Source organism: Bombus vancouverensis, chromosome 16, assembly GCF_051014615.1.
Source record: "Bombus vancouverensis nearcticus chromosome 16, iyBomVanc1_principal, whole genome shotgun sequence".
Lineage (NCBI taxonomy): Eukaryota > Metazoa > Arthropoda > Insecta > Hymenoptera > Apidae > Bombus > Bombus vancouverensis.
Window position 1 is genome coordinate 5684762 of NC_134926.1, and position 26290 is coordinate 5711051.

Genomic DNA, 26290 nt, shown 5'->3' on the forward strand with positions numbered 1-26290 from the left:
AAGACGAAAAAACTACATCTCACTAAAACAGAGTTAGAAAAACTGATTTTGAAAATAAAATTCAATTATATTTACTCGTTGCTCCGTTGTGAATTCTTAAATTTTATAAATTTTCAAAAAACAATTTTTACAAATCTGAAACAAAAATTTAAAAATATATAATAAAAAAATATTATACAACTTTTGTATGGGAAAGTTACTTATGGGAGACCCTGTATTTAATTATTATATAATAAATGGCGCTTTCCAACGAGATTTTGTTTCACACATTTAGAAATTGTAAAACTTTTGACAATTAGTTTTGTCTGTAAATTATTTTGTTTAAAGACTTTCTTTCATTAGCTAGATAATATCCTTAAAGTAATTACCAGTATATCTTTTTCAACGTGTTGAAAATGCGGTTTCTGATCCATTTCTTTTTATGAACTTAATCAAACTTTTTAAAAAAGCAAAAACAAACTTAACAATTGTAAAAGAAACTCGAAAAATTTATAATTGAACAAAATTTTCGATATCTTAGGTAGATAGATTATAATTAAAAGATTATAATTATCTTTGATTGATGGAAAATCGTAAATTGTATAAAAGGAACAAAATCGATCGGTAGTGGTCTTCGTATAAAGGAACGGGGACATGAACAATATCACAATAATCTTTTTTTAAATATCCTTTATACAAATACATTCATTCGCATCACAAACATACTATATATATATATTTATTGGGTTCAGTCAGTAATTCTTTTCGCTTTACTTATATAAAAAGGTGGAAGATCAAACGAAATAAATTATGAAAATTGTTTTTTTACCAAAAATGGAACTTATGAGATTACACATTATTATAACGACAAACTTAATGAGCGATAAATCTCCTTTTTTCACCTTTAAATAATTATCATATCCTTTGATACGCTGTTGCAATGGTATTGGATTACAAAAAACAGTATGAAATGCTGCAAAGTGTCATCAAAGGATATAGCTATCATACTTTTTTCTCCTCTGTACAATAGTTCATCTTTACTCGCAACAACACAGTTGCATCTTCAATGATAATTCACTATACATTGTATAGCCATACAACTAGAAAATTATAATCTAATGTGATACAATTTTCGATTATAATTCGTCATGTTTCTCTTCGTCTTGTTCATCCTCATCGGCATCTATATCTACGACTTTCTCAGACTCCTGCTTCTCTGTCGATCCAGATTCTTCTTCCTGCAGCTCTTCTTCTTCAGGAACTTCGTCTAAAGAAATACCCAAGGTCTTCCTCATCAGTTGCTCTACGCTATCGGCAAAACTGGCAGTTTCTCTAAGCATGTACCCTGATCGAAGGGTAGCCGTTTTGAACATCATTAATGCGATATCTTTCGCTGTCTGATCAGTGCTATCAATTTCAACTCTATGCAGAAGTTCCCTAATAAGTGGATGCCTCGGATTAATTTCCAAAGTCTTCTTCTGGTTTAAGTAGTATGTCTTCTGGGGATCGTCAGTCTTCTGATGAGCATTTGAAATGGCCAATCTCTCCATGTTACCTGTCCATCCAAACATACTAGCAACTAATGCACACGGGGAGTCCGTGAGACGTTCAGATACCTGAGCCTTGCTGATATGATCCTTCAGAACATCATTTAACCATTTAACCAGAGGTTCAAATGTGGTTTTCAACTGTTCCATCCTTTCCTTGGCCTTCTTCCCCTCATCAAGCGAGAAACCTTCTTTAGCTACATTCTGGAACTTCTTACCGTCGAATTCAGGGAGAGCAGAAATAGCATACTCATCGACTGCTTCGGTAAGGTATAGAACCTCATAACCTTTCTTATCCAATCTCTCCACAAATGGAGATTTTTTCACTTCCTCTTCGGAAGAGCCAGCGATGTAGTAAATATACTGTTGACTGGACTTCATTCGGGACACGTACTCCGACAATGACGTCACACCTTTCTGTGTAGAGGATTGGAATAGAAGAAGCTTGGATAATCTGGCCCTATTCTGAGCATCTTCGATCACGCCTAGTTTGATGTTAGTACTGTACTCTTTCCAGAATTTTTCATAATCTCCCTTAGGAATCTTTTTTATCATATCCAGCACTTTTCGAATCAGCTTCTTCTTGATTACTTTAATGAGTTTGTGTTGCTGCAAGTTTTCACGTGAGACGTTCAATGGCAAGTCATCACTATCGACGATACCACGAATGAAGGACAAATAGTTAGGCATCATGTCTGTAAATTTATCTGTGATGAAAACTCTCCTGACATACAACTTAATATTGTCCGCTTTAGTGCCGTAACGATTAAAGCTGTCACTTGGCTGAACTTTAGGAATGAAAAGAAGCGACTTAAAGGTGACTTCACCCTCTGCTACAAAATGGATCTTTGCTAGAGGGTCCTGAGTATCCTTTGTTAGTGCCTTATAGAAGTCATTATAGTCTTTGTCTTCAACTTCAGATGGTTTCAAAGACCATATGGGTTTGGAATCATTTAAGAGTTCCCAGTCCCAAATAGTCTTATCAACCTTTTTTGATTTTTTCTCTTCCTCTGCATCTTCAACTTTTGCATCCTCCTCCTCATCTACTTTGTCTTCAACAGACTCTTCTTTCTTGCTTTCATCTTCTTTAGAAGGGGTGTTTTCTTCCACATCATCTTCATCTACTTGGACAACTTTACTACTCCAAAGGTAAATGGGGAAATTGATGAATTGCGAGTATCTCTTTACAAGATTTTTAATGGTATCCTCTTCTAAGAAATCTAATGCTTCATCTTTCAAATGCAAGCTGTAATTACAAAGCAGTCGAAATTAATTTCACGAATTTCGTAAAAACAAAATGTAAGAAATATCATTTTATTCACCTAACTGTAGTTCCTCTCTTCAATGTGTCTCCCCTAGGGTCGTCTACAATACTGTAGCTGCTGCTATCAGATTGCCAGATATGTTGTTTGTCATCATTATGCTTGGAGGTAACTACTACTGTATGAGAGACAAGAAAAGCAGAATAGAAACCAACTCCAAATTGACCAATCATATCGTTCAAATCCTGAGCATTCGAAGTATCCTGCATTTTTCCTAAGAATTCAGCAGTTCCTGACTTTGCGATAGTTCCAAGATTGTTGATTAATTCATTCTTGGTCATACCAATACCAGAGTCAGTTATGCTCAATATCTTGTTCTCTTTATCAGACTTTATCCTAATTGCTAGCTCTGGATTGGTATCCAAGACATTTTTATCAGTGAGTGAGAGTAGTCTGATTTTGTCTAATGCATCAGATGCATTAGATATCAACTCCCTCAAGAAAATATCTTTGTTACGATACAAAGAGTTTATAATGAGTCTCATCATACGATTAACCTCAGTTTGGAAGGTGAATTTCTCAGCTTTTTCCCTAAGTTCTTTTATCTGGGCAACATTTAATCCATCTAGTTTGATTGCTTCCTCCTCTCTTTGAACTACCTCATTATCTGCAAAATGTATTTTCTTATTAAACCAAATTCCATCCATCGCAGAATATTATAGAACTTGCAGAAAGTTATTTTTAACCCCAAATGTAAGGAAAAAAGACATATGTCTCATAGTCAAAGTTATCAGATAAAGATTCCATATGTATACTACAATGCAAAAATATTTGGACACTTAATGGGATCTAATCAAAATACTGATCTTCTGGCACTTTATAAAATCATTGTAAGATCTTAATTAAACAGATATACTTAAAGTCACTTAACTTGGGTGTTTTCATAGAAGCAATTTTCATCCACCTTCAGTTTTTTATTTATATTAATTAATATCAAACTATTGTCCTTATCAGTCTGTATCTACTAACTGTATATGGCTGCCTTAGATAAGATTAGATGTAAAAATGAAATCAAAGAGCCTTTTTTGAAGAATATTTGAAATAATTTGGAAGCGTCCAAATACTTATGCGTAATAGTGTGCATCTGTTTTATATCATAGTTATCATGAATGATTAATCCGTCGATGTAGATGACGACAGAAGAAAAACCAGAATGGAAGAAGTATTTCACCTGTACGAGATCCTTCGCGGCTAGCACCCAAATCATTTTCCACTGTTCCCACATCCTCCTCAACCAAACTCTCTGCCTTAACGAATCCTAGATAACAAAAATGTATGTTGATGCTCTTGCTCGATTAACGGGAGCATTCTAATATGGTTTTCTTTTTCTTTTGATTACACGGTTTTTATTAAACTTACCTGCTGCAAAAAACAGGACCGATAATAATAATAACGCCTTTTTCATTGTTGCCGTGAAAGATTCACGAATAATGGTAGGAAGAAAAAGTATATATCTTTAGATTCAATTCAAACACCTTGATCCGCTGTTTTATGCCGACTGTCATATAATCTGACCCGCGACGCTTTGATATACTAAAAGGTGACTGTAGTAATCCACCAATAGAATGAACCCACGCAATACACGTCGACCAATGAGATACAAGCCGGCTGGAACTTGGTCCAAATGTCTTCTTCGGATTGGTGGAGAGACACAACACATGGCATTTACTATTCTAGAATATTCCCTTGATATTTCCGTTTTTTAATAATATATTTACTAAATAGTTTGTTTTAAAACTACGTTCCTTAATATACAAAATAATTTGGTATGAAAACATCGTATTTAAAGAAATTTATAATTAATAAAATTTTAAAAAATTCAACAATATGATAGTTACCGATAGGTGATAAGCGTAATTTCGGCCAATCGATAACTTATCATCTGTTTTTATGTCGGTAAAATCAATTCAAATTCTTGATCTTGAGTAAGTGCGCATTGGAATTTTATATTTTACTTTATTAATACATAAATATGTATTAGCAATGCGATAATACAACAACGCAATAGAATTTAAAGTAATTATTAATCACTTCTAATTAAATATATTCTGTGTACAGTAAAAATTATTAATATATGTGCAATTAAAACGGATGGTTATTTTTCAAGGTCAAAGCAATACATATTATCATTATCTTTCTATATATCACAGTGTGATATCACATCGTCGAGATAATTTCAGACGCAAAATTACTTTCATCATATAATACTGCTTGTCAACGAATAGTAACTAGATACATATTGTTCAACAGAATAGGTCTCCTGGAACAAAGACCGGATATGATCATTACTGTAACATAATTACGCAATAAAACAACTTTGAATCATTTGAACTTTAATACCAATTAAAATAACTTTACTTTTTAATAAACAAGTAGAAAATTATATTCTTACTCTCGAGAATCCAAATGCCATTTTGAAAGGTGGTGCTACACTTAACAATTAGACATAGAATTTATTGAGGATTTTAGTTGGTAATCATGGGAGAATTATCGACAGGAAATCGGTACCGGTGACTGATCACGCGTGAATTTTTTTCCGATACACATGTTGTGACTAGTCGGTCGTTATGGATACGTTTTCTACAGACTATCGTATGGTTTATGTATGTCGAACACACCTTGTTTTCATACGTGAATGTGTTTTATCTGTTCACGTGTGTAATCCAGTGTGTAGAGTCCTATAGAATGCGCGGATCCGCTTCCAGGGAATCCCTTGTCACTCGCCTTCCGGTTCTCCTCAAAGGAGCTACGAATTCTTTTCACTCTTTTTATCATCACCAGTGGATTAAAATTATTCTAAAAAACAGTATATGCAGCTCCAAGATACCAAAGTAAGTTAAATCAAGATTAAATTTGATAAATAAATAAATTAGTATAGAAAGAAAAATTTCGAATTATTGTAATTAAGGCAGTCATTCTAAATTACCCACATAAATAAAGTATTTTAAAGATCTTTAGCTCAGCACAACTGCTTATGTTTGAAAAGAAACAAATCAAGATCTCGATCTAAAGGTCAATATCGATATTCAGATTTTAGATTAGTACAAAAACTATATACATATTTTAGTGCAACTTGTTCCAAGGATGATTCTTTTTTGTGCATAACTGTTTTTAACGAATGACTCACTGATAATTATTTCACTGACTCCCGTAAAAATATACTAAAGTTTCACTGTAATTTACATCGTTCTGTCTTCGCTAATTTTATTACCAGTTGTGGCAATTTCCGCTCTGCTTTCATGCTTACAAATAATTGATGGAATAATTTGGCGCATAAAACAAGAATCGTTCAACGATCGATCGTCTAATCGTACGTGCGAAATCGATCCAATATTCTCATTTCAGTTTTTCAACGGGTCAATTTCGACGAGTTAGTGTTCCTTTCTAGCTATTTAGTTAACCAAGTTAGAGCGGGACCTTCACTGCACCTTTGGAGGAATTAAATTGCGTCTAATTAACGAAACGATCGAAGTATGCACAGTGGGGACGCATTGCGTTGCCACTTCATATAGAGCAAGGAAAAAAACAGCGTAACGTTAAGAAATTGAAAGCAATTTCCACTTCTCTTCCAATTTTCCCACCTCTTACTTATTTCTGCATTTATCTAATTAAGATAAGAAATTGCAAGGATTAATATACAAACGTATATCTGGATTTTGTGGATGGAACAATAGCAGGTCCCTGGAATAATAGAGGATGTATATGTATAGTTGAAAGTTATAGATTACTTTATAAGAATAATCAGAAAATCGAGATGTTGAGTACAGATTTTCTGTCTCTTTTCCAAACACCTGAGTCATAGTCATGAGTCACTGCGCGGATTTCTCTTTCAGAAATGTTCTTGAACAGACCACAGAGCGCAACAACCAGGCAAGAAACTGAGATGATCAATAAGGCCCAGCGGGCCCTGTATAACACCACGGACTCCATAGAGAAACTTCGTTTGCTCTGTCTGGCCAGAGGTGCCAATGGCATCCTAGGGTTGGGCAGGTAAGTTAACAATTCCTTTTTTATTTATTATATATATATATATAAATTATGTAATCCAAAATTCCAAATCTTTTCCAAAGCTCAAAATAAAACGAAGATCGAAAATAGTAAAATTGTATTAGAGGTTTCGATTTTGAGACAGAGATCGAGTTTGAAAATTTGTGAAGTATATATACGTAAATTGATTGATAGTCGACTGGATAGTAACCGATAATTGGCAGAAGGTTATTTTACATATGAGAATGAGTTGAAAATGAAGAACAAAAATTTTGTCGTCTAAGGCCTCGTTTTGGAGAAAACAAAATTTCAATACGTCAATTAAGAATTAACTGGACACACATATTAGGCAAATCCGCAAATTCGATTTTCTCGAAAATAGGACTTCAAATGAAAAAATGTTATTCTATATTTTTGACTTATTGTCACATTATATATTTGGAATAAGCTGCTATTGATTATCGCAAATTTTCAAAATCGATTTTCTCAAGAATGAACCTTCTACACATTTAATTTTCTACAATTTTGTTAATTTTCATTTTCGTCTCATTTTGAGATTTAGAATCTCTCTTATCTCATTTGTAGCATAAATTAATTTATTATAAACTTCCAGAGAAACATAATAATTTATTATACTATACCACAAGTTAATTTATATAGAGCTTTTCGTCGTATGGACGATGACGGAAACAAGAAGTTGAACCTAGATGAATTCACCAGAGGCCTTGAAGAAAGTGGTCTGGAACTTCCAGAGGAGGATATCCAAAACATGTTCACGAAATTCGACACAGACAACGATGGGAACATCAGCGTCGACGAATTCATCGCTGGCATAAGAGTAAGTGTATTTTCCGAATTAGGTAATTCAATAAATTCCTGGATTTTGAATAAAAAAATTTTTGTGTAGCCGCCGATGTCTCAAAATCGCAGAAACGTGGTGGATCAAGCCTTTAAAAAACTGGATAAAACCGGCGACGGAGTGATTACGATCGAAGATTTGAAAGGAGTTTACAATGTCAAGTGCCATCCCCGTTATATCAGCGGTGAAGAAAGTGAGGACAGTATTCTGAATAAGTTTCTGGCCAACTTTGAACAAAATAATACCAGAGATGGCACTGTGAGTATCTTCTTTTCTCTATTGGAAATTTTTATTATAAATAATAGTTGAATGTAATAAAATATAGTAAATTAAATAATAAGTAGTAATAATAATAATCACTAAAATAATAATTGAATATAATAAAGTAGAGTAACCAAATAATGATTAGTAATAATAATTACTAAAATAATAGTTGAATGTAATAAAGTAGAGAGATTGCTTTATCGTAACGGTGTAATTATCGCGGTTAAAACTGACTTTGGGCGAACTGCAGCATTCATAATTTTCGTTACAGGTCACTGAAGAAGAATTTATGAACTATTACAGCGCCATCAGTGCAAGCATCGATCATGACGCCTATTTCGATTTAATGATGCGAAATGCATATAAACTCTGAATCTTTACACAGTCCTGCAACGAGGTGTTCCTTCAGTTCTATTTATATTGGTTTTAAATTTACGACTGTCGTACTTAATGTCGACCTTTAAAGTATTCGCGCAACTAGTAGTGGCTAATGAAAAATTGATGCGCAAACCCCTAGACAATTTGCGGAATACAGCAAACTGACTTATGTAATAATTCATGGTTACTAGCTTCGCCTACCGGCCGATTTTCACCCAATGTAGTTAATTGATGACTAAGGTGTTCTGTGAAGAAGCTAGCAAAATAATCCGTTGATCCTCATATCTATAACACTACAGTGTTTCTCAATCTGATCTAAAAATGTTTTTCGTGATTCTTAAATATTGTATATAAATTTAATCAATGTTAATTAATGTTCGTAATAAACAGAGAAGGTATTTATACGTTTAAACATTTACACATACGTGACTATTTTTCTGACTAGAATGTTTGGTCCAGTTTGAGAACCACTGCACCAAGTTGGCTATTTATATATTTGTATACACGACCATCTGTGAAATGTGTGCATAGCTTGTAAGGACAGAAGCTTGGTTACTGGGTCCAATGCAGCGAAGCAAGCACATATACTCATACTGTAAAATAGGATGCCATTTCATGCATTCTTTGAGTAATACAATTTCACCTATTCAAGCCTTAGAAAGCAATTTCAAGCATTATAATTCTTAATCGGTAATCTTTTTCAATTTCACTCCTCCAATTACATATATTTTAAAGTATAAGAGAGTGTGACGAAAATTGGATGCTTAATATTTAGTTGGGAATCCTTATACAAATACCTCAGCCATGCGTCACGATTTTCTTCGATTTCTCAAACGATTTTAATCTCCATTTAGTATCAATCCCTTTCAAAGTACTTCAATTAGCAAGATATCTTTACCCTAGTCAAAATATTTTCTAGTTTAAAATTTGATAGATGTTCGATAAATTATCAGTTTTTGATAATACTAATCTTTATCTCATTCCTTTACCGTGGATTAAATTATCAACTATGTTATTGTGACAATTGTAATGTTTATTTAATAAATCTATAATAAATTCTACGATATATGAAAAAAACTGTTAAAATTATAGCATACTATAAAATTACAAAGAAAAAAGAAAAAAGATTGCATCGGCCGGGAATCGAACCCGGGCCGCCCGCGTGGCAGGCGAGCATTCTACCACTGAACCACCGATGCTACGGGAAACATTTCCAAATATTACGTAGAAATACAACTAGTATGATCTAGTTTTAGATAATAAATTTTAATATAATCTCAGTACTCACTTTTAAATACTTTTGGTTGATATTGGCATCTAAGATCCGTTCGAAAGCTCTAGACCTATTTGTTGTATTTACTACAATGGACCGATGTGCGACAGACACAGTGATTCATCATAAGTTTGTAGTACAAATTTGCATTGTACATGATATTTTTGCAACAGGCCCTCAAGGAGTTTTCTCAGACCGTACCCTCGCGAAGGATCTTCTTCGACAACAAACATATAAAAGCAATTATTAAAACATACAAACCTACTAACTTCAGGCCTAATTCAAACAGATAATCGATCATGTATATACATACATAAAAAAGACACACGCTGCTAAATCTGGTAATTAGATTTAACAACTAACTTAATCTCATAACAACGATCATATACTTATGCATATACGTATACATATTATCTATAAATATAATAGCCCAATACAAATAACAAAGTTGCCTTCTAAGCAATGTTATCAAGTTTAGTTATAAATGCCAGTAAGAAATTTATTATAAGAAACCTTAAAAGAAAAAATTGCACTTGTTTCGAAGAAACAAGAAAGAAAAATCTGTGTGTTGCCATTTTCGCACTCTAGCTTTTGAATGACTTCTAGTTGATACTTAATGTGCGTGTTTTCAGTATTGTTATCTACATATGTATGTATATATATGCATTTAAAAATACGCAGCCATTCAAGTGACTTGAAATCGCAGAGTTGCCAGGTACCAAATTCTATTGTTTAAGTAAAGAACACAGATATTATTTCAGTTATTTTACTTAATAGTCGTTATACAGTAAGAGAACGTGAAGCCTTAAAAATATACAAAACAATCGTTCAGTTTTCTATACTAATGGGATCTAGGAAGTGGTAGTGACACAACCTTAAGAGTGTAATAAATTAAGTCCTCTTAGGTATTACATCGTAGGTCACGGGTTATCTATTTTAAAATTGCAACGCAGAGAATGATACACATAATGGTATAAAAGAAAATAAAACACAGTACGTAATAGAAAATTACAATTCATAAGGCAAAAAAAGTACTTTGCATCGGCCGGGAATCGAACCCGGGCCGCCCGCGTGGCAGGCGAGCATTCTACCACTGAACCACCGATGCTACGTATGAAAAGACAAAATATCTCTAAAAACTGCTGTAATATGACCTATTTTCAGCTATTAGCAAATTTTACTACGAGTCTATTATCATGCCATATTTCAACGCTCTCCAATCTTTATGTTACTATGCTTCTCCGAATAAAAAATCTTTTTCTACGCCTCCCTACCTTTTATTTTTTTAATAGATATAATAGTATGAACACGTTTTAAATAATAAAAACTTTATTACGTAGAAAAGCTGAAAACTACAATTAACAGAATAATAAGATTTTACTATAACATATACGCGCGTTACGATATGAAATTTTATTTGTTTGTAGATATTATGGTATAAAAATTAATATTTTATTAAAAAATTTTGGCATCTTCCCTGTAAATAGTCTAATAATAGTAATATTTGAGCATTTATTTCAAAACCGCAAGGGAAGTATTGTATGCCCGTAATACTAGTTGCTGTATTTAAAATAAAATGAAAACTTTTAAAAATATTTAAAAATCAGTAGAATTACATATATATAAAAATAGTACAAGAAAAAGTAAGTAACTGTTCGTAGCTTTCGTCACCCACGGATTTGGAAAGAGAAGATGGGGACACTCGAGGGTGCCATAAATCGAGTCCTCTTCCATACTACGTTGTGGGTTAACAGTTCTGCAACTTCTTTTCGGTTTTACTTACAATATTTAATAGGAAACCAGCAGTATGTTTTGGAGAAATCATCTGTTCGTTTCTAGAATCAAAAATACACTTCCTGATATTATTTTACGACGTTCAGCTTCTTTGACTACAATTCAGTCCAGTACGTTCACCGCTGCAGGTGTCACGTAAACTTAAGGATTGGTTGATGAAATAAAATAGCTGAGTCGTAACACAACTATTAATTTGGTTTTAATTAAACTTTATTATGAATTCAGCAATCACAATGTAATACACACTGAATTAACATAAATCACAATTCACTCCAACCACGTTATGTAAGACTTAGTTACAATAATACATTAAGTACGCGACTGTTATAAGGGTAGAGACCGGTAAAAGATATGTTGACTATTCTAAGGATACAGAATAAGTGAGTCTTACTGACGATACTGTAGCTGAGGAAGGCTAGGGGTGGGTGTGTCTAAAGACGCGGGACTATCGGATTTGTTGATGACAATTTTGGTCAAGGAAGTAAGGGCAGTAGACACCGTCTCCGATTGGATAATAAGACGATTGGTGGGCCAGGGAGGGTTTTAGCCGCCCTGGCGAGAAAGTTGCTAACGGAACATACCAGATGTGAAGAAAACCAACTTTCTATGCTAACACGTGGTAGACAATAAACGTAAAAGGGAATCTAAGACAAGAAACACTCGCTTGGTCCGAAGGACCTTAACTATAAAAATTCCAAGACCCCTGGTGGATACTTAAGACTATTGAGGGTACCCGTCAAGGATGTGCAGACATCTGGGTGCCATTCTGTCCGCGGTGTGTGGCCTGGTCTCTGATGTGAATTGACGTTACACAAGGAACAAATGAAACGGGTATTACCAATTAGTTACGAAATAACAATACTTTTTGTGACTATCATCTTTTTTATTTCAAAACGACACTTTAATTCCTGAGTTAAAAAGTCAGTAAAAAACATCTATTTATAAAAATTAACAGTTTCAGTCAGTCCCTACGAAACAGAATAGCCCTGATATGAAATGCAAAGGTTTCATGACCACGTTGAGGAGACTAAGTCTTTCGCCTTCCTTTGTTTGGTATTCTATATTTTTGTATACAGGCTACTTTAGCATAGTATGCTCTTACCAAATGTCAACAAAACATAAATAACTTTGCAGGCCGGTATGGTCTAGTTACTTCTTGACTCTTGAAACTATTATACAAATATGATAAATTTAATTTAAAAAAAAATATCTCCCCGGCGGGGAATCGAACCCCGGTCTCCCGCGTGACAGGCGGGGATACTGACCACTATACTACCGAGGATTGCATGAATGCAGTTTCTATTTTAATGGTGAATTGATTCACATATATTTATATATATTTAACATTATAAATCTTTTTATTTTAACACATTTATATTGTTCACTACATTACTCTTTACGTTGAATTGCTGTTATATTATTCATATGCACATATAAAGACTATCTTTCCTATTTCCGCAGTATTATTTGCAACAGATTTCATAGAAATGCAAAACAGATCAAATGTCACATATTCGAGTCATTGCAATGAACAAATAGATAGAAACCTGAGAAGATGAAGCTTAAGCAGGATCGCTTAAGTTGTTATGTTGAAACCTTGTGAACTCAACAGTGAAATATAACCCGAATCTCACTCACCAATTTATCACTAATCGAACTCAAAAGATACATCAAAGGTATTCATTCACTGATTTGGTTGTAATCTTTCTATCTACTACTTGAAGAAGTTGCTAGTAAAGCTTTTAAAAGTGGAATATCAAAATATAATTCCTACTGACTTGTTTAAAATGGGATATTTTGATTGATTGAAGAAAATGAAATTGTAATATTTTTCCTATGACTGTGCCCTACGAATTAAGGCCTAAAGTCGTCCCTTTTGTATTGCGAAAAAGCACTTAAAAGGATAACACCACTTTAAGAATCTAGAGTCTTGAAACCTAATTTAATATTGCATGGACTTTACCATTGGTATAGACGGTATTCAAAAAGACAGTGTGTCGCATGCGGCCCTGATTGTCATTGCACCAATCAGTGCTGTTATTTGATGCTTTAATTTTGGACCTCGTTATATTGTGAAGGTTATTAAAAGCATATATGCTTAAATATATCACTGAAGTCTCTACTATTTATTGTAAGGATCAAATATTTGCAAGAGTAAAAGTATACAAGTATACAGTCGTATACAAAAGACTACAATAACAGCCAGGACATAGAGGACTTTATCTTACGGCGTGACAACGATCCTTGCATTTTCATAGCAAGGCCATTGTGTTTCATAACGACGAACGAACTGGATTAAATAATTGTAGTTGGATATTAATCAAACGTTTCAAAGTAGCGACAGTAAAATATAGTTTTGAGTATACTTTACAAAATATAGACATTTATTAAAATGTATATTTTTTACGTTATAATTATATAAAAAGGGAAAGAACAAAAACAAGAGAAAGTTATTTGAAAATTATGCAAAAAAGACATCTCCCCGGCGGGGAATCGAACCCCGGTCTCCCGCGTGACAGGCGGGGATACTAACCACTATACTACCGAGGAATCTGTGTATTCAATATTTTAAATATATCTTACAAATGAATAAATTACCAAATAAATTATATCGATATTTATTATATATAAAATATTCTAAAGATTGTCTAAATTCTAAATTATTAAGGATCGATCCAAACTCTATAACTTTCTATGTAAAATGTTCAACTACTATTAAATTATGCACATATAATTACTTCAGTATAATTTATTGAATGCAAAATTACTTGTTTATTTTCAAAACAGGAAAAATTATGCAAGACAACTAGATTACATTAGGTGATATATATATATGTGCATACATATTCATAGAATCGAATTAAAATTAACACAGAAGCAAAGGTAATATATGGAGTATATATACATACTATGCATATGAGATTTATATAAGCGGAGCGCGTGCGCTCAACAACTTAGTATCGGAATATTGTTCTCGGGAGTTACTACAGTGTATCTCTGTCCTCCGCTTTCTAAATCACTGTGTCTCGCTCTCTTATCTCTCTTCCTTTCACTAATTTTCCGGACAACGCTGACACATCGGCGTATGCTTCTTATAATAAACAGAACAATTCGAATGCGCTCAAAGTGACACTTGTGATGCGTAACTGAACGTACATTTCTGTCTCGTTATTTCATCATATAAATACTTTTCTCTACTTTTCCGGATAATACATAGTGTTCCGACGTTGGCAAGCATCTCCACACAATCCCTGGTCGAACATATTTTAGCAACAAAATAGAAATGATCAAATACTCTACCACATTAACTGCCATGATATTCCTCTCTGGTAAGTTACTACATGGAATTTTCTCCTTCCTATTAGTTAGAAATGATTAGATCGTTTTTTTTTTGCATCTTTTTCTCTATTTTTTTCATTGACAGAATTCCTAACAATGATTCATGACACGCGATATCTTATAAAAACAAAAAGGAGACTTGCGTGCACGGTCGACCGAGGCGGAAGAAAAAATTTGGCATACGTAAGATGATCGCATGTGCAAAATCATGTTTACGAATGGTTTATTTTTTGTGTGATAAATAATGCCTCTAATAGGAAACGTTGTTTTATGAACAAACACATCAGGATTAAGCGTTACCAATTAAAACGCAGTTGTTTCCGGTTATGTATTATTTGAAAGAACTGGTCATTGTTCTATATCGAACATAGCAAACAGTCAAATCTCGAATCTTGCTTTTGACTTTATGATCAAGAAACGAAAATGACCTTCGTACATACTCGCGTAATCGATAACAATACGGTCATTGGGATTAAATGCAGTTACATCGTATCGAATGCTCGATTTATGGACATAATGTATGATCTCTGTGCAGATGTTTAATAAATAGAGTACCGTACCTCACATAGATATTTACAAAGATAGTATAACGATCATGGGAATCATGTATTGATGGGAAGTAAAGTTAAAGACTGCATTGTTCTCTCCTTGTATCGGACTACTTATCATTATAGTACACGTGTGACGAACGCACAGATTGCACGTTGATTCAATCCATGCACTTTGTACTCTATGAAACTGTTTCAGTTTTTTACAAACAGAATATGTATAGAACACACGAAAACATATTTAACCTGGTACAAAATATATTTTGTATACTTTCCTTATTATTTGAATTCATTTTATCAGAAATTTTACGTTATCGTAACCTATAAATCGATGGTTTACTGTACAACTATTATATGTTCACCTTTTGTGAAACTTGTGTTTTTATAAGCAACGAATAGTTCTTGATTGTTTCTTTATGCTGTATAAAAATTACATTTATATCTACTTTATAAATTTGTTAAAAATGATATTTTTGTTTATTATATTATAGAAATATTTTTAAGGATCCATTTTTGACATTTTATGTTCTTAAAACGGACCTTATAATAGCATAAAAATAAATACAATCCAAAAGGTACTTATTTAGGTATAAAGTGCAATTAAATGTTTTAAATTGTTTTTCTCGAAAACGCTAAAAGTGCATATACAATATTTGCGCTGTATCGAAATGTATTCGTAAAACAACAAGAGTAATTAAATTGATTGTAATCCTCACCGACATAAATACTAAATGGCAAAATAATTTAATTACTTTCGGAGATTACACAGATAAAAAATAGATACTTTGTGATTACAAGTCGAAGCAACAACCAATGCAAAGTCCACATGATATTTACTTCCTTTCTGAACAGGAAATGCTGCAAAACAAGATTTTTAATAGCCGCGAAGATAAACGTTTTGGACTTCAACATTTTAAAAAGATAATTAAAAGCTATACACAGCAATAAATGTTTTTTTAATCTAGTTAAAGATTTTATTGGGCTAATCATTAAATGTTTGAACAGAGAATTGTTGGAAATTTACTATTAGTAGAATATTGTATTTTAAAAAAAAGATTTGAATTATTTAAAAAAAGGAAAAAAGATTTGCATATAAATTAAAGGTCTATTATAAATTTTCTTATATTTATATAAAGCAATATATCAATAATAAATTAATTATTTTTCATTACAGGCTTTCTTGGACATACTATTTCTCAACAAGATGTGCCCAACGCGGAAGAAGTGTTAAACAAAGTTTCCAGTGCCATCAACTTAACCTCATCTAGTGGAATCCCGAATATAAATAATATCAACACATCTGGAATACATGTTCTGGAAGAAGCTACAAATGCTTTCAAACAAAGATGCGAGCAGTATGGGGGAGACGGCGCATTCGAGAATGTTGAGAATGCAAGGGATAAATTCAAACAGTGCCTTGATTCGTTTGTTAACTACACAGCATTGGAGCAAGAAATGGAACAGTACAAGCCTACTGGAGATTTGGATATAGTGTTCAAAAAGTACTGCCAAAAAACTCCCACTCTTAAGCAATGTGTCAGAAATTTTACCACTGCAGTGGAACATTGTGTACAACCACAGGAACGAAAAAATAAAGAACTTGTTCATAATATTACAGATTCTCTCTTAAATTTTGTATGCTACAAAGAAGGAGATCGTATTGCTCGTATGTATTCTTTTGTTGGTTCATTTAATATAGGAAACTATTATCTAACCATTGCTAAAAAGCATTTTAATTGCTTACAGTTTTCATATCTGCTAATGGGCCAGAGTGTCTGAAGTCGAAACAACAGGAAATTCAACAGTGTATAAACTCTACGTTGGGAAGTTATATGATTCAACTAGATTCCAACACTGAAACTTTACATTTGTTAGATAATCTTCCACTCCTTGCCCTTGGAAATAAAGAATGCACGTAAGGATCAATGCATTTAAGTATAGTAAATTGATAGTAATGATAAAAAAGGCTACAAATATAAATCACACTTTTTTTATGTATTTGCAGGGACATGTCCAAACTTCAAAGTTGTATTGTAAAAGATCTGGAAGAATGTTCAGATCCAACACCAGCAAATATTGTGGATTCTATATTTAATTTTATTCGAAGAGCAACACCATGTCAGAATATGATGGCACTTGAAAGTGCTGCTTCTAACTTCAAAGTTAATTTACTAGTTACAATAAGTCTAGTATTTGTGTCACTAAGATTTGTATAAAAGATTTAGTTCTAATAGAGTTTATGTACAAAGAAATTACTTTGGGAGATAAAAAGATTTTTTTTCTACAAATATAAATTTTACTATTCAAAATATTAGGTTTTCAATGAATATGTGATACTTTTGAAAGTAAAAGTAACATTCCAATGTATAAAAAAAATAAATTTTTTTATCTTCAAAAACTTTTTTCACTACATTGATTGCAATGTAATAAACAAAATTTGTACTATTCTAATGATTCTGGTACCTCAGAATAGACTGACATATTTGTAAGTGTCCATCTGAATATACAAACAAATGTTAAATATAAGTTATAACTACAGTAGAATCTAGATCTTTCTTCACTTTTGCTACACTTGGAATATATTCAATTTTGTACCATAGTAATGTAATCAACTAAATTCATACAGACTTGTAATATAACTACTATGAATTATATGCAATAATAAGCCTCATATAATTGTAATCATTTACCTCTAATTTATTGTAGCGTACATTGTATCTCTTTACGTGATATTTAAGGTTAAAACATGTGTATATTCATTTCTTCATTGTATATATTCCTATGTTATTGTTACAATGATAATGTATCATTGTGAAGCGCCTTTTTATATTCGAAAATATAAAATAATATACAATGTTTCTTATGTAATACAGATCTTTTTACAATAGTACAAATTTATATGTTCAATAATGATATTCATACCTTGTGATGTCCTATTGATTTTTATATCTCAATGCAGTATAGATTGATGTCTATGGTGCTATAACATGTAAGCACTAACGGCATTGTTATAACAAAGTACAATGCCTTGTAAACATATTTATGCAATCATCATTGAAAACTTTTCATGTATGCTATGTTTATTATATAAAATGATTTGAAATTATATTAGAACTATAATGAGATGACAATTATATTGGCAAAATTTTAACCTAATCTAAGATATAGAAGTTGCAAATACTTATTGCAAACTTATATTTAACAAAAAATGAGTGTAAGTATAAATAATCACTTTATGCATGCAATAACTATCAAAAATGGTCCCACTGAATACTGAAACTTATTAACATTATAAATGATTAGTTGTTCAAATATTTATGTAAAATATATACTTTTACTAAATATCTTGTAAGTTATTTACACGTTTTCAGAATCGTTAAAAATTTTACCAATATAATCATAATATTTGGATTTCATTATAGATTAACAAAACTTCAAAATATTTCGTAACAGATATAATATGTTCATAAAAGATGTTGACAGATGTACAGGTCTTTTGCGAATCATTGTATTTCTATTTGTATCATGCATGCATGCATTCAAAAGTTCATATGAACAATCCTCGAAATACGATACATGCGTTTCATATTATCACGCGCGAAACGCTCGAATAAAATGAGAATATCTTCTATTGAAACTGGCAGTATCACATGCGCGATGGCTCAATTGATGTAAGCTGATTGGTCTTATTCCCCTGGTTCAATCAAATCGACCCGCTCATTGGCAAGCACGTGACTTTTATAGAAATATGTACCACATGCGCAATCAGTGTTTTGCGCACATTCGCCTACGTTCGGGTAGATTCGCAGGTCGTGAAAGACAGTGCACTTGAGAAAGCCCATCGCAGGCTGTCTCGACGTGTATGTTTTGAACAATTCGCAACATGTTAATGAGTTTTTACCAGATTTTAATTAAAAATTCATGCAGTGTGTTCAGTATACGAAAGAAAATTAATAGTGCAAGACATTTACCCTCTTGATTAAGTATTTCTGTTAGTATCAATTGTGCTATAAGGAAAGTGAAGGACGATGCCAGGCAAAGGAGGTAGAAGACGAAAATCCGGTGAGGAAAAGCTGCTTTTTATTTTTCATTTCATTTCCCTGCTGATTTACGAATGCAAAATGATCATTTTAAAATATCTTCAAGGCCAGGCGTCGACCAAAAGAGTTTCGATTAACTTCGCGTTAAACATTCTTTATTAAATTATCAGCATTTTCCTGGAATGACTCATCAAGCATTGGAAATGTTATTTATTTCGCCTTACGTCACGTGCTAGATGGTCAGTTATTCCGATTATTTCAACGATATCATAAATAAAGTCACAAAATGATGTCGTGGCTGAAAAAATTGCATATCGATCTATGAAATTTCTGGCGATATGTTCGAGTTGAAGTAACGTCGTGACATTACCACCTATCCCCATGTGACTTTCATGCTTTTCGCACATGGGTTTGGGTTAAAGACAGAAGGAAAATTCTTATGTTCGAAATATTAAGAACTAACGATACCAATCGCTACATTATTCGTATTGCTTAACGAGATATAGAAAATAATGCGGAAATGCTTGTTCTGTAAATATTAAATTTTTCTTTGAATCGCAAAATGTTTAATAAAAAAAGAGACATGTTTCGTATGTTACAGAAGCTTACACGAAAGTTTAGGTAGATGAATCATGCTTTTCAAAACAACCGATGCTTTTTTCGCATTATGTGTACTAAATTTAGATCGTCATACGTAGTATTCGATCCAATATTATTTATCATTTACAGATTATTATGGTAAACTTATCATTTCCTTGATGCGAGTTTGAGCTGCGTAAATGTTACTTTTGCGTTTCATTTTACAAATAATAACGTTTATACTTTAAGAATGTTGATTACTTTTATGCACATTAAAAATTAAAAGATTATAGTGAGCTAAATCATACAATTTAATTCTACGTGATTTGATACAAGTAATTATTTATACAAATCATACATATCATGCAATTATCAGTATGCGTCATAAACATTTGAAAAGTTGCATTCATTAGAATTGCAAATATCTATAATGAATGTGTAACACTTATATCACACAATGTGTTGTAGTAATTTTCTGGTTTATAATAAGTTATACAGCTGTTTTTTGAATGACTTTTTGTGGAATTATAATTTTATATAGATTGACTAAATTTTTATCTAGACAGTCACATGTGGTACAATTATTTTAGATAGCAACAGCTAACAGCTGTTTAGACTTCACATTATGTAATATGATATTTGCTTTTAATATCTGCTATATTTGACTACTATTATCTACATAAATTAAACACAGATATTGATCATTCATCATTTATGTTATTGATAATTTTATCCTTTATCTTTCAATGTATTATTTTATATAATAAAAATAGAAACAATCTTGTTTCCCTTCTTACAATATTTTTTATTTATTAAATATTGCCTGTAACAAGAAAATCACTTTGTCTATAGGTCATGCTGGAAAAAAAGCTGAGCTAACATCTGATGAAGATTCGATTAATAATGATGCATGCAGTATATCCAGTAGTCAATCTGACAATCGCAGCATGTTAGATGATATGAATGATAATGAGGTTGATGAATTCGTGCAGCAAGAAGCATTCGAAGAGAAATTAAAGGAAGCGATTGACGGTTTAACACAGAAGAGTGCAAAGGGCAGAACAATTTGCTTCAAAGGAATGGAAAAAATCTTTGCCATCAAGTACATTCCAGATTTTGTAGAGGATAGGAAAATGACCATCACAGATTCAGTGGAGCGGGGTTTGAAAAAGGGCCGTGGCGAAGAACAATCTACAGCAGCCAGGTTAAGTACCTTGCTTTGTGTTCAACTGGGAGCTTTCGAAAGCGCAGAAGTAGTCTGTCGTGATTTGAAAAGTACTTTGACTCTTATCGTCAGCGACACCACGGCTTCCACACAAGCACGTTCAGAGGTAAAACAAAACAAGAAACAGTTCGATTTACATACGAATAATAAATTATCTACTTTTACAGTGTTGTTGGGCTCTAAGCATGAATCAATTCTTATCGGGCAATGACGCTACCGCCACTATGGAAATCGTGCAATTACTGTCTACTATCTTTTCTGGTTCTTACCTAAAAGGGAATGGTGCTATAGCGACTATATCTGTGGAGGTTGCAGCGTTACATTCTGCGGCTATATCAGCGTGGACACTTCTTTTAACAGTAATGCCTCCAGCTGATATATATAATTTGCTTGCGAGCAATAGAACCAATAGTTACATGCCGTAAGTATCTTCAAACGGGCTAAAAAGTTGCGTGAAATAATGAAATTAACCATTTTTATTAAAGGTCCCTGAATAGATTATGCGAGTTACTAGAATCACCGCATTTGGACGTAAGATTGTCGGTTGGCGAGGCCCTAGCTGTAATATTCGAACTGGGTCGCGATTTCTCTTGTGATTACGAGCAAGATTGGTCGTTAGATCTAATTGAGGTGTTAAAAGAGCTAGCTACGGATTCGAACAAGTACAGAGCAAAAAAAGATCGCAAGCAACAGAGAGCTAATTTCAGAGATATACTTCGTTACATAGACGTGCGTTTCACAATAACAATATTGAAATATCGTACGCAATCACCGTATACTGTATTATTGACGACACATCTATGATTTTTATTAGGAAGACATTGTACCAGAAATGCATGTAAAATTTGGTCAAGAAATTCTGTATTTAGAAGGATGGTGTGCACGAACTCAGTACAACGCATGCTGTAGATTGCTTGGTCCAGGTATAAATATTCATCTTGCAGAAAATCAACTTCTGCGCGAAATCTTTCATCTTGGTAACAAAGTTTTACCGATACCATTAAATCAGAAAACGAGTAAATTAGAAAGAGTAAGTTTGTTAAGTTTAATTCCAAGAGATTAGTTATCATTAACTTTAAAGAAACAAAATAATTAATTGAGTGAATTTTATTATATTTCATTTAGACATTGATGAATGCTGCTGCATTTAAGGCACGTACTATTCAGCGTAATAAAAATCGGGACAAACGATCGGCAGCCTTGGCACCGTGATTCTTCAACTTTCTGCTTTTATACGCTAGATAATTTTTTTTCAAATAAGAAACACGATTAAATTTTTTATTTATTATAACCATTCTATAAGGACATAAGAAAACTTATTGCATACTATTCTCCACGATAATCTATTTTAAATTGTAAATAGAGATGAACAAAAAAACTGTTATACTTCAAAATTTCGTTTAAATTGGGTAGATAGAAAATTTGTTTTAACTTGTTCTTAATTACAGTCGAATGTTGTTTAATACTATTTCAATTCTGTATATACAATATTAAAATATGTACATGCTACAAAACTGCTTAGTATCTATTATACTTGTTTTTCTCTATTGAATTTAATGATTATTATTATGTTAGTATAATTTTGTGAAATTTGCGGTATAAAAATAATTTTTTTCTAATTTTAATGCTTGAATTATTATCGATTGTTTTAACTTCTGTAATATTTAGAATGTACACAAAATTATACGCTAAATGTTTGTATTAGATGTAACTATTTAAATAAGTTATGTTATTAAGAATCGATATATACAAATATATGAATTGGCATTGTACATAATTACATAAGTTATAAAATGTAGGATAGGAATACTTCACTATATATTATATGATAAAATAAAGTGGAGATACTTGCAATTACTGTCATTTTATTATTTTACATATTCGATTATTGTACAGATCTGTGTACATAACAATCCCCCTCAATCATCTTGATATATGTAGTAAATCTCTTATCTACATCATCACAGTTATGTCAGAAAGTATAAATACATTAGACGAATTGTATGTAATACATAAACTATCCAAATGGTATTTTTCACACACATATTACTTTATAAAAGTGTAATTACTGCATAATCGCAATCTGTTTTATATAAAACACTTTTTGTAGGAATTTTTCCTTTTTTTCTTTTATGAGAACATCATAAATATAATTTTACCATTTGATCTCTAAATTCTCTTTCAGTTAGCATATGCCACCTGTAGTTTAATATTCTAGATACCTCTTTTTCCGTACTTTCATAGCTACGACTATTTTCTTTAATCCACTGATAATGTTCTGGTGACCAATTCATAATTTTTAACCAATCCCCGTCGCATTTCTTTAGGGTTGAATATCTCCGGACGTACAAGCAACGCAAGTTCTTTGCTGTAGACACGATTTCTAATATCGTGGCGGTTGAAATTTTATCTCGAATCATCTGCAGAAAAACATTTATTAAATATACAAGTCTGTTGAATTATGAATTCAAATTACTCAAAATCTTTTTTATGAGTTAGTTATTTGAAAGACAATTTGACAAATGTATTAGCTGAATACTAAGGAAACCAATCCGTGGATTAACGTAATCGTATGAAGTATTATTCGTTCAATAACCAAAAGCCCAGGCAAGTTATCAAATGTGTCATGGTAAAATGTTTGCCTCCCACTGATTGGCTTCCAAGTCATTGATACAGTAATCGATCTGAATTTAAATCTGTTGCCTTGTGTACTATTGACAAATCATTGATATATTGCCACACAACATATGTATATAAATAGATCCATAGAAGCTGTAAAAGATGTTTTTCATATTTTCAATGTGTTTCTTTAAATTCCATTATATATGCAATCTAGTTAGATAAAACTTACACAAATAGAGATAAAGCCTTTCGTATAACAAAAATTCGAATGCATGCTATCACATTAAGAGTTAGAGTCATAGAGTCTGATTTTAAGAAAATCACGATATACATCAGAAATTCGTTCAAACACAAAGTGATACCAGTGTATGAAGGTTCGGACACATTTTGCAAAATTGTACTATTGCTTCATCCAATCTTTGTGAAAAATTTCTAGGCGCAAAATATCTGGTTAGACCTTTGAATGCATACACCCTTATTGTCGATTCGAAAAACGTTCCGTGATTAAGAATAGTTGAAGTTGAAATCTGAAATTTTTAATCTATGTAATTAATCTTTGGATTATTAAATTTAACAAATATACGCAAATAATCACAAAATATACTAACCTGTGTATTTGGAGTATTTAAAACTATACTGTGACATGGAATACTTCCATGTTCTAACAAATCAATAGGCAAAAGTATATCCGTAGGTTTATAACTTTCCACTTCAAAATGTACTCTAATGTGTGGATTGTTTTTTCTCATTTTTATCCAAGCTTTTCTTGTAGGCTAAATCAATAAAGATCAATTAAATTATTGTATTTGGAACCATGCACTTTATAAAATTAATATTCACAATTATTACCAATCTCATTGTGGTATCTTTCTGGCTATAGCGATTTTGAAGGATATGAAGATGTTGTAATTTAGTATAACCAATTAAATCTATCACATCCTCATGGAGGTTTTGTGGACTAATGACTAATACCTTTGCATAAAACAAATATTTTAAGCTAAATAATGCATATGAATTGTGTTATATTTTTACCTTGAATGAACTTACATTTAAATTAATAAATACCCCTACATGTAGAAGGGGGCAATAATACCTTGTGGTATTGATTAGAATCAGCTTTGTCAATGTTTGCGTACAATTAGCACAGATATCATCCATTAAATGTAAAGCTTCTTTGGTATCTAACATAAGATCTATCAACTCTAAGCATCTCAAATTACGTAAATTACGCATTAACCTTTTCAATGCTTCTAGTAATTTTCCACCAGTACCAAAAAGTCTAATACTATCAGGATCATCTCTATTTGCCATGTTACAAGGAAATGTAAACTTAAGTCGTCGAATGTGAGTACCGACTCCTGCCACTGATGTATTATCTGACCCTTGTCTCTCAGTATACCAAGATATCATGTTCATGAATTCATAAAGATTATAGAAATTCAACATAGGGTCAAAAACTAGAGATCTGAAATTCCTGCCAACTTTATTCAAACATGCAGAAGCTCTCATATGATCTAACACATATTGCCAACCACTATGATAGTTAAATTTGCCTCTAGTAAGTGTATTATCTTCCAATGTAAAGGTAGACCATACCCTTGGCAATTTAAAGGCACGATACCATGACCTACATACCAAAGATGCATAGTACCTTTCGCGAATAGTTAAGTAAGAAAAAATTTCCTCTAGAAGTATATCAGGCGTTTGATCCCAGCAGCTGTATACTTTATTTTCTCTATCATCTTCAATGTCGTCTTCAATGTCTATGTACAACGCTATAAAATTAATAAACATTTAATTTTTATGACAAAATAAAGATTATAACTAACTATGCGATAGGAGCTACTTTAAATTTCCTTAATATCAGATTTATCAGAATGATTAAAATTCTTAAGACATAATTTTTTACAGAAATTTTATAGATCTACAACAGTATATTTTTGGAAATTTGCATTTTTTATGAAGTATTATGGAAATAAAGAATATACGGATGAAGCTTCGCATTATACGTATTTTCTTTTTGATTTTTCAAATACAAGTTTTTTACTTTGATCATCGGTAATTCTAATGTTCAAAATGTACGAAGTGCATACGACATATAATAATACGGTTAATAATTTTGTAAATAGATTAAAAACATAATTATAACGCAATGATTCTATGGTAGTACGTAATTATTTACGTTTCATTTTGCCTTTTGACATTTATCATTCAATAACCTGCCGCGTTTTAAGTCTTACCTCGATCTTCTTCGTCAAATTTCCAGCAGCCCTTGCTCATTTTCACTGTCGAATCGTTATCCATATCGTGTCAAAATAAGTTGATTATTTCTCTCTGATAAACTATTTTCCATACAATATTTCTAAAAATACACGAAAATTGGAAGGGGACGTTGTGGTCGATCGAACATCTCCATGATCGAGTTTAAGATAGGATATTGTTAGGTTTTATTCACTATTCTGAACACTATATTTTTGTACCGGTAAAAGTTTTTGATACTATTTGAATCGACCAATCAAACGATATCGATGATA

At 32.2% G+C, this 26290-nt stretch overlaps 4 protein-coding genes, 1 long non-coding RNA gene and 4 other non-coding genes across 10 annotated transcripts; 2 read left to right on the forward strand and 7 right to left on the reverse strand.

Annotated features, from left to right (window-relative positions):
- Positions 1-707: 707 nt before the first annotated feature.
- Positions 708-4440, reverse strand: Gp93 (heat shock protein 90 Gp93). Its single transcript, XM_033329357.2, has 4 exons — positions 4208-4440; positions 4020-4106; positions 2849-3455; positions 708-2772 (listed from the first exon to the last, which is right to left on the reverse strand). Exons 1-4 carry the CDS (start codon positions 4251-4253, stop codon positions 1116-1118), a joined length of 2397 nt encoding a protein of 798 aa, XP_033185248.1. The 5' UTR covers positions 4254-4440; the 3' UTR covers positions 708-1115.
- A 69-nt stretch (positions 4441-4509) lies between these two features.
- Positions 4510-5346, reverse strand: LOC143303713 (uncharacterized). The gene is made up of 3 exons (XR_013060282.1): positions 5241-5346; positions 4687-5108; positions 4510-4593 (listed from the first exon to the last, which is right to left on the reverse strand). It is a non-coding gene; the product is annotated as an uncharacterized LOC143303713 (long non-coding RNA).
- A 194-nt stretch (positions 5347-5540) lies between these two features.
- On the forward strand, positions 5541-9413 carry LOC117154405 (calcyphosin-like protein). The gene is made up of 5 exons (XM_033329360.2): positions 5541-5679; positions 6682-6838; positions 7496-7673; positions 7743-7952; positions 8230-9413. Exons 2-5 carry the CDS (start codon positions 6684-6686, stop codon positions 8329-8331), a joined length of 645 nt encoding a protein of 214 aa, XP_033185251.1. The 5' UTR covers positions 5541-5679; positions 6682-6683; the 3' UTR covers positions 8332-9413.
- A 51-nt stretch (positions 9414-9464) lies between these two features.
- Positions 9465-9535, reverse strand: TRNAG-GCC (transfer RNA glycine (anticodon GCC)). Its single transcript has one exon. It is a non-coding gene; the product is annotated as a tRNA-Gly (tRNA).
- A 1111-nt stretch (positions 9536-10646) lies between these two features.
- On the reverse strand, positions 10647-10717 carry TRNAG-GCC (transfer RNA glycine (anticodon GCC)). Its single transcript has one exon. It is a non-coding gene; the product is annotated as a tRNA-Gly (tRNA).
- A 1896-nt stretch (positions 10718-12613) lies between these two features.
- Positions 12614-12685, reverse strand: TRNAD-GUC (transfer RNA aspartic acid (anticodon GUC)). The gene has a single exon. It is a non-coding gene; the product is annotated as a tRNA-Asp (tRNA).
- Positions 12686-13881: 1196 nt separating this feature from the next.
- Positions 13882-13953, reverse strand: TRNAD-GUC (transfer RNA aspartic acid (anticodon GUC)). The gene has a single exon. It is a non-coding gene; the product is annotated as a tRNA-Asp (tRNA).
- A 392-nt stretch (positions 13954-14345) lies between these two features.
- LOC117154549 (uncharacterized) lies at positions 14346-22988 on the forward strand. Its single transcript, XM_076625564.1, has 11 exons — positions 14346-14732; positions 16465-16956; positions 17037-17205; positions 17296-17503; positions 17606-17775; positions 19315-19352; positions 20762-21240; positions 21302-21555; positions 21620-21863; positions 21949-22164; positions 22260-22988. The coding sequence occupies exons 1-11, from the start codon at positions 14687-14689 to the stop codon at positions 22344-22346; spliced, it is 2403 nt and encodes an 800-aa protein (XP_076481679.1). The 5' UTR covers positions 14346-14686; the 3' UTR covers positions 22347-22988.
- LOC117154625 (uncharacterized) lies at positions 22980-26199 on the reverse strand. Of its 2 annotated transcripts, none has more exons than XM_033329769.2 (6): positions 25997-26199; positions 24804-25531; positions 24606-24728; positions 24365-24529; positions 24119-24283; positions 22980-23554 (listed from the first exon to the last, which is right to left on the reverse strand). In XM_033329769.2, the coding sequence occupies exons 1-6, from the start codon at positions 26058-26060 to the stop codon at positions 23276-23278; spliced, it is 1524 nt and encodes a 507-aa protein (XP_033185660.1). In that variant the 5' UTR covers positions 26061-26199; the 3' UTR covers positions 22980-23275. The 2 variants fall into 2 exon arrangements, 1 of the variants encoding a protein (XP_033185660.1); XR_013060461.1 differs by having other exon boundaries at positions 23412-23906; positions 23986-24283.
- Positions 26200-26290: the final 91 nt, after the last annotated feature.

Bases quoted from the DNA above. Each gene is read 5' to 3' on its own strand.
- Gp93 (XM_033329357.2), bottom strand. From the start codon at position 4,253: ATGAAAAAGGCGTTATTATTATTATCGGTCCTGTTTTTTGCAGCAG. The intron at 3,456-4,019 runs GTGAAATACTTC...TACATTTTGCAG, and splicing joins CCGCGAAGGATCTCGTACAG to ATAATGAGGTAGTTCAAAGA. The intron at 2,773-2,848 runs GTGAATAAAATG...TTGTAATTACAG, and splicing joins AAGAGAGGAACTACAGTTAG to CTTGCATTTGAAAGATGAAG.
- LOC117154405 (XM_033329360.2), top strand. From the start codon at position 6,684: ATGTTCTTGAACAGACCACAGAGCGCAACAACCAGGCAAGAAACTGAG. The intron at 6,839-7,495 runs GTAAGTTAACAA...TAATTTATATAG, and splicing joins GGCATCCTAGGGTTGGGCAG to AGCTTTTCGTCGTATGGACG. The intron at 7,953-8,229 runs GTGAGTATCTTC...TTTTCGTTACAG, and splicing joins ATAATACCAGAGATGGCACT to GTCACTGAAGAAGAATTTAT.
- LOC117154549 (XM_076625564.1), top strand. From the start codon at position 14,687: ATGATCAAATACTCTACCACATTAACTGCCATGATATTCCTCTCTG. The intron at 16,957-17,036 runs GTATGTATTCTT...AATTGCTTACAG, and splicing joins AGAAGGAGATCGTATTGCTC to TTTTCATATCTGCTAATGGG. The intron at 21,864-21,948 runs GTGCGTTTCACA...GATTTTTATTAG, and splicing joins ATATACTTCGTTACATAGAC to GAAGACATTGTACCAGAAAT.
- LOC117154625 (XM_033329769.2), bottom strand. From the start codon at position 26,060: ATGGATAACGATTCGACAGTGAAAATGAGCAAGGGCTGCTGGAAATTT. The intron at 25,532-25,996 runs GTAAGACTTAAA...TTAATTTTATAG, and splicing joins ATTTGACGAAGAAGATCGAG to CGTTGTACATAGACATTGAA. The intron at 24,284-24,364 runs GTTAGTATATTT...TAAAAATTTCAG, and splicing joins TAAATACTCCAAATACACAG to ATTTCAACTTCAACTATTCT.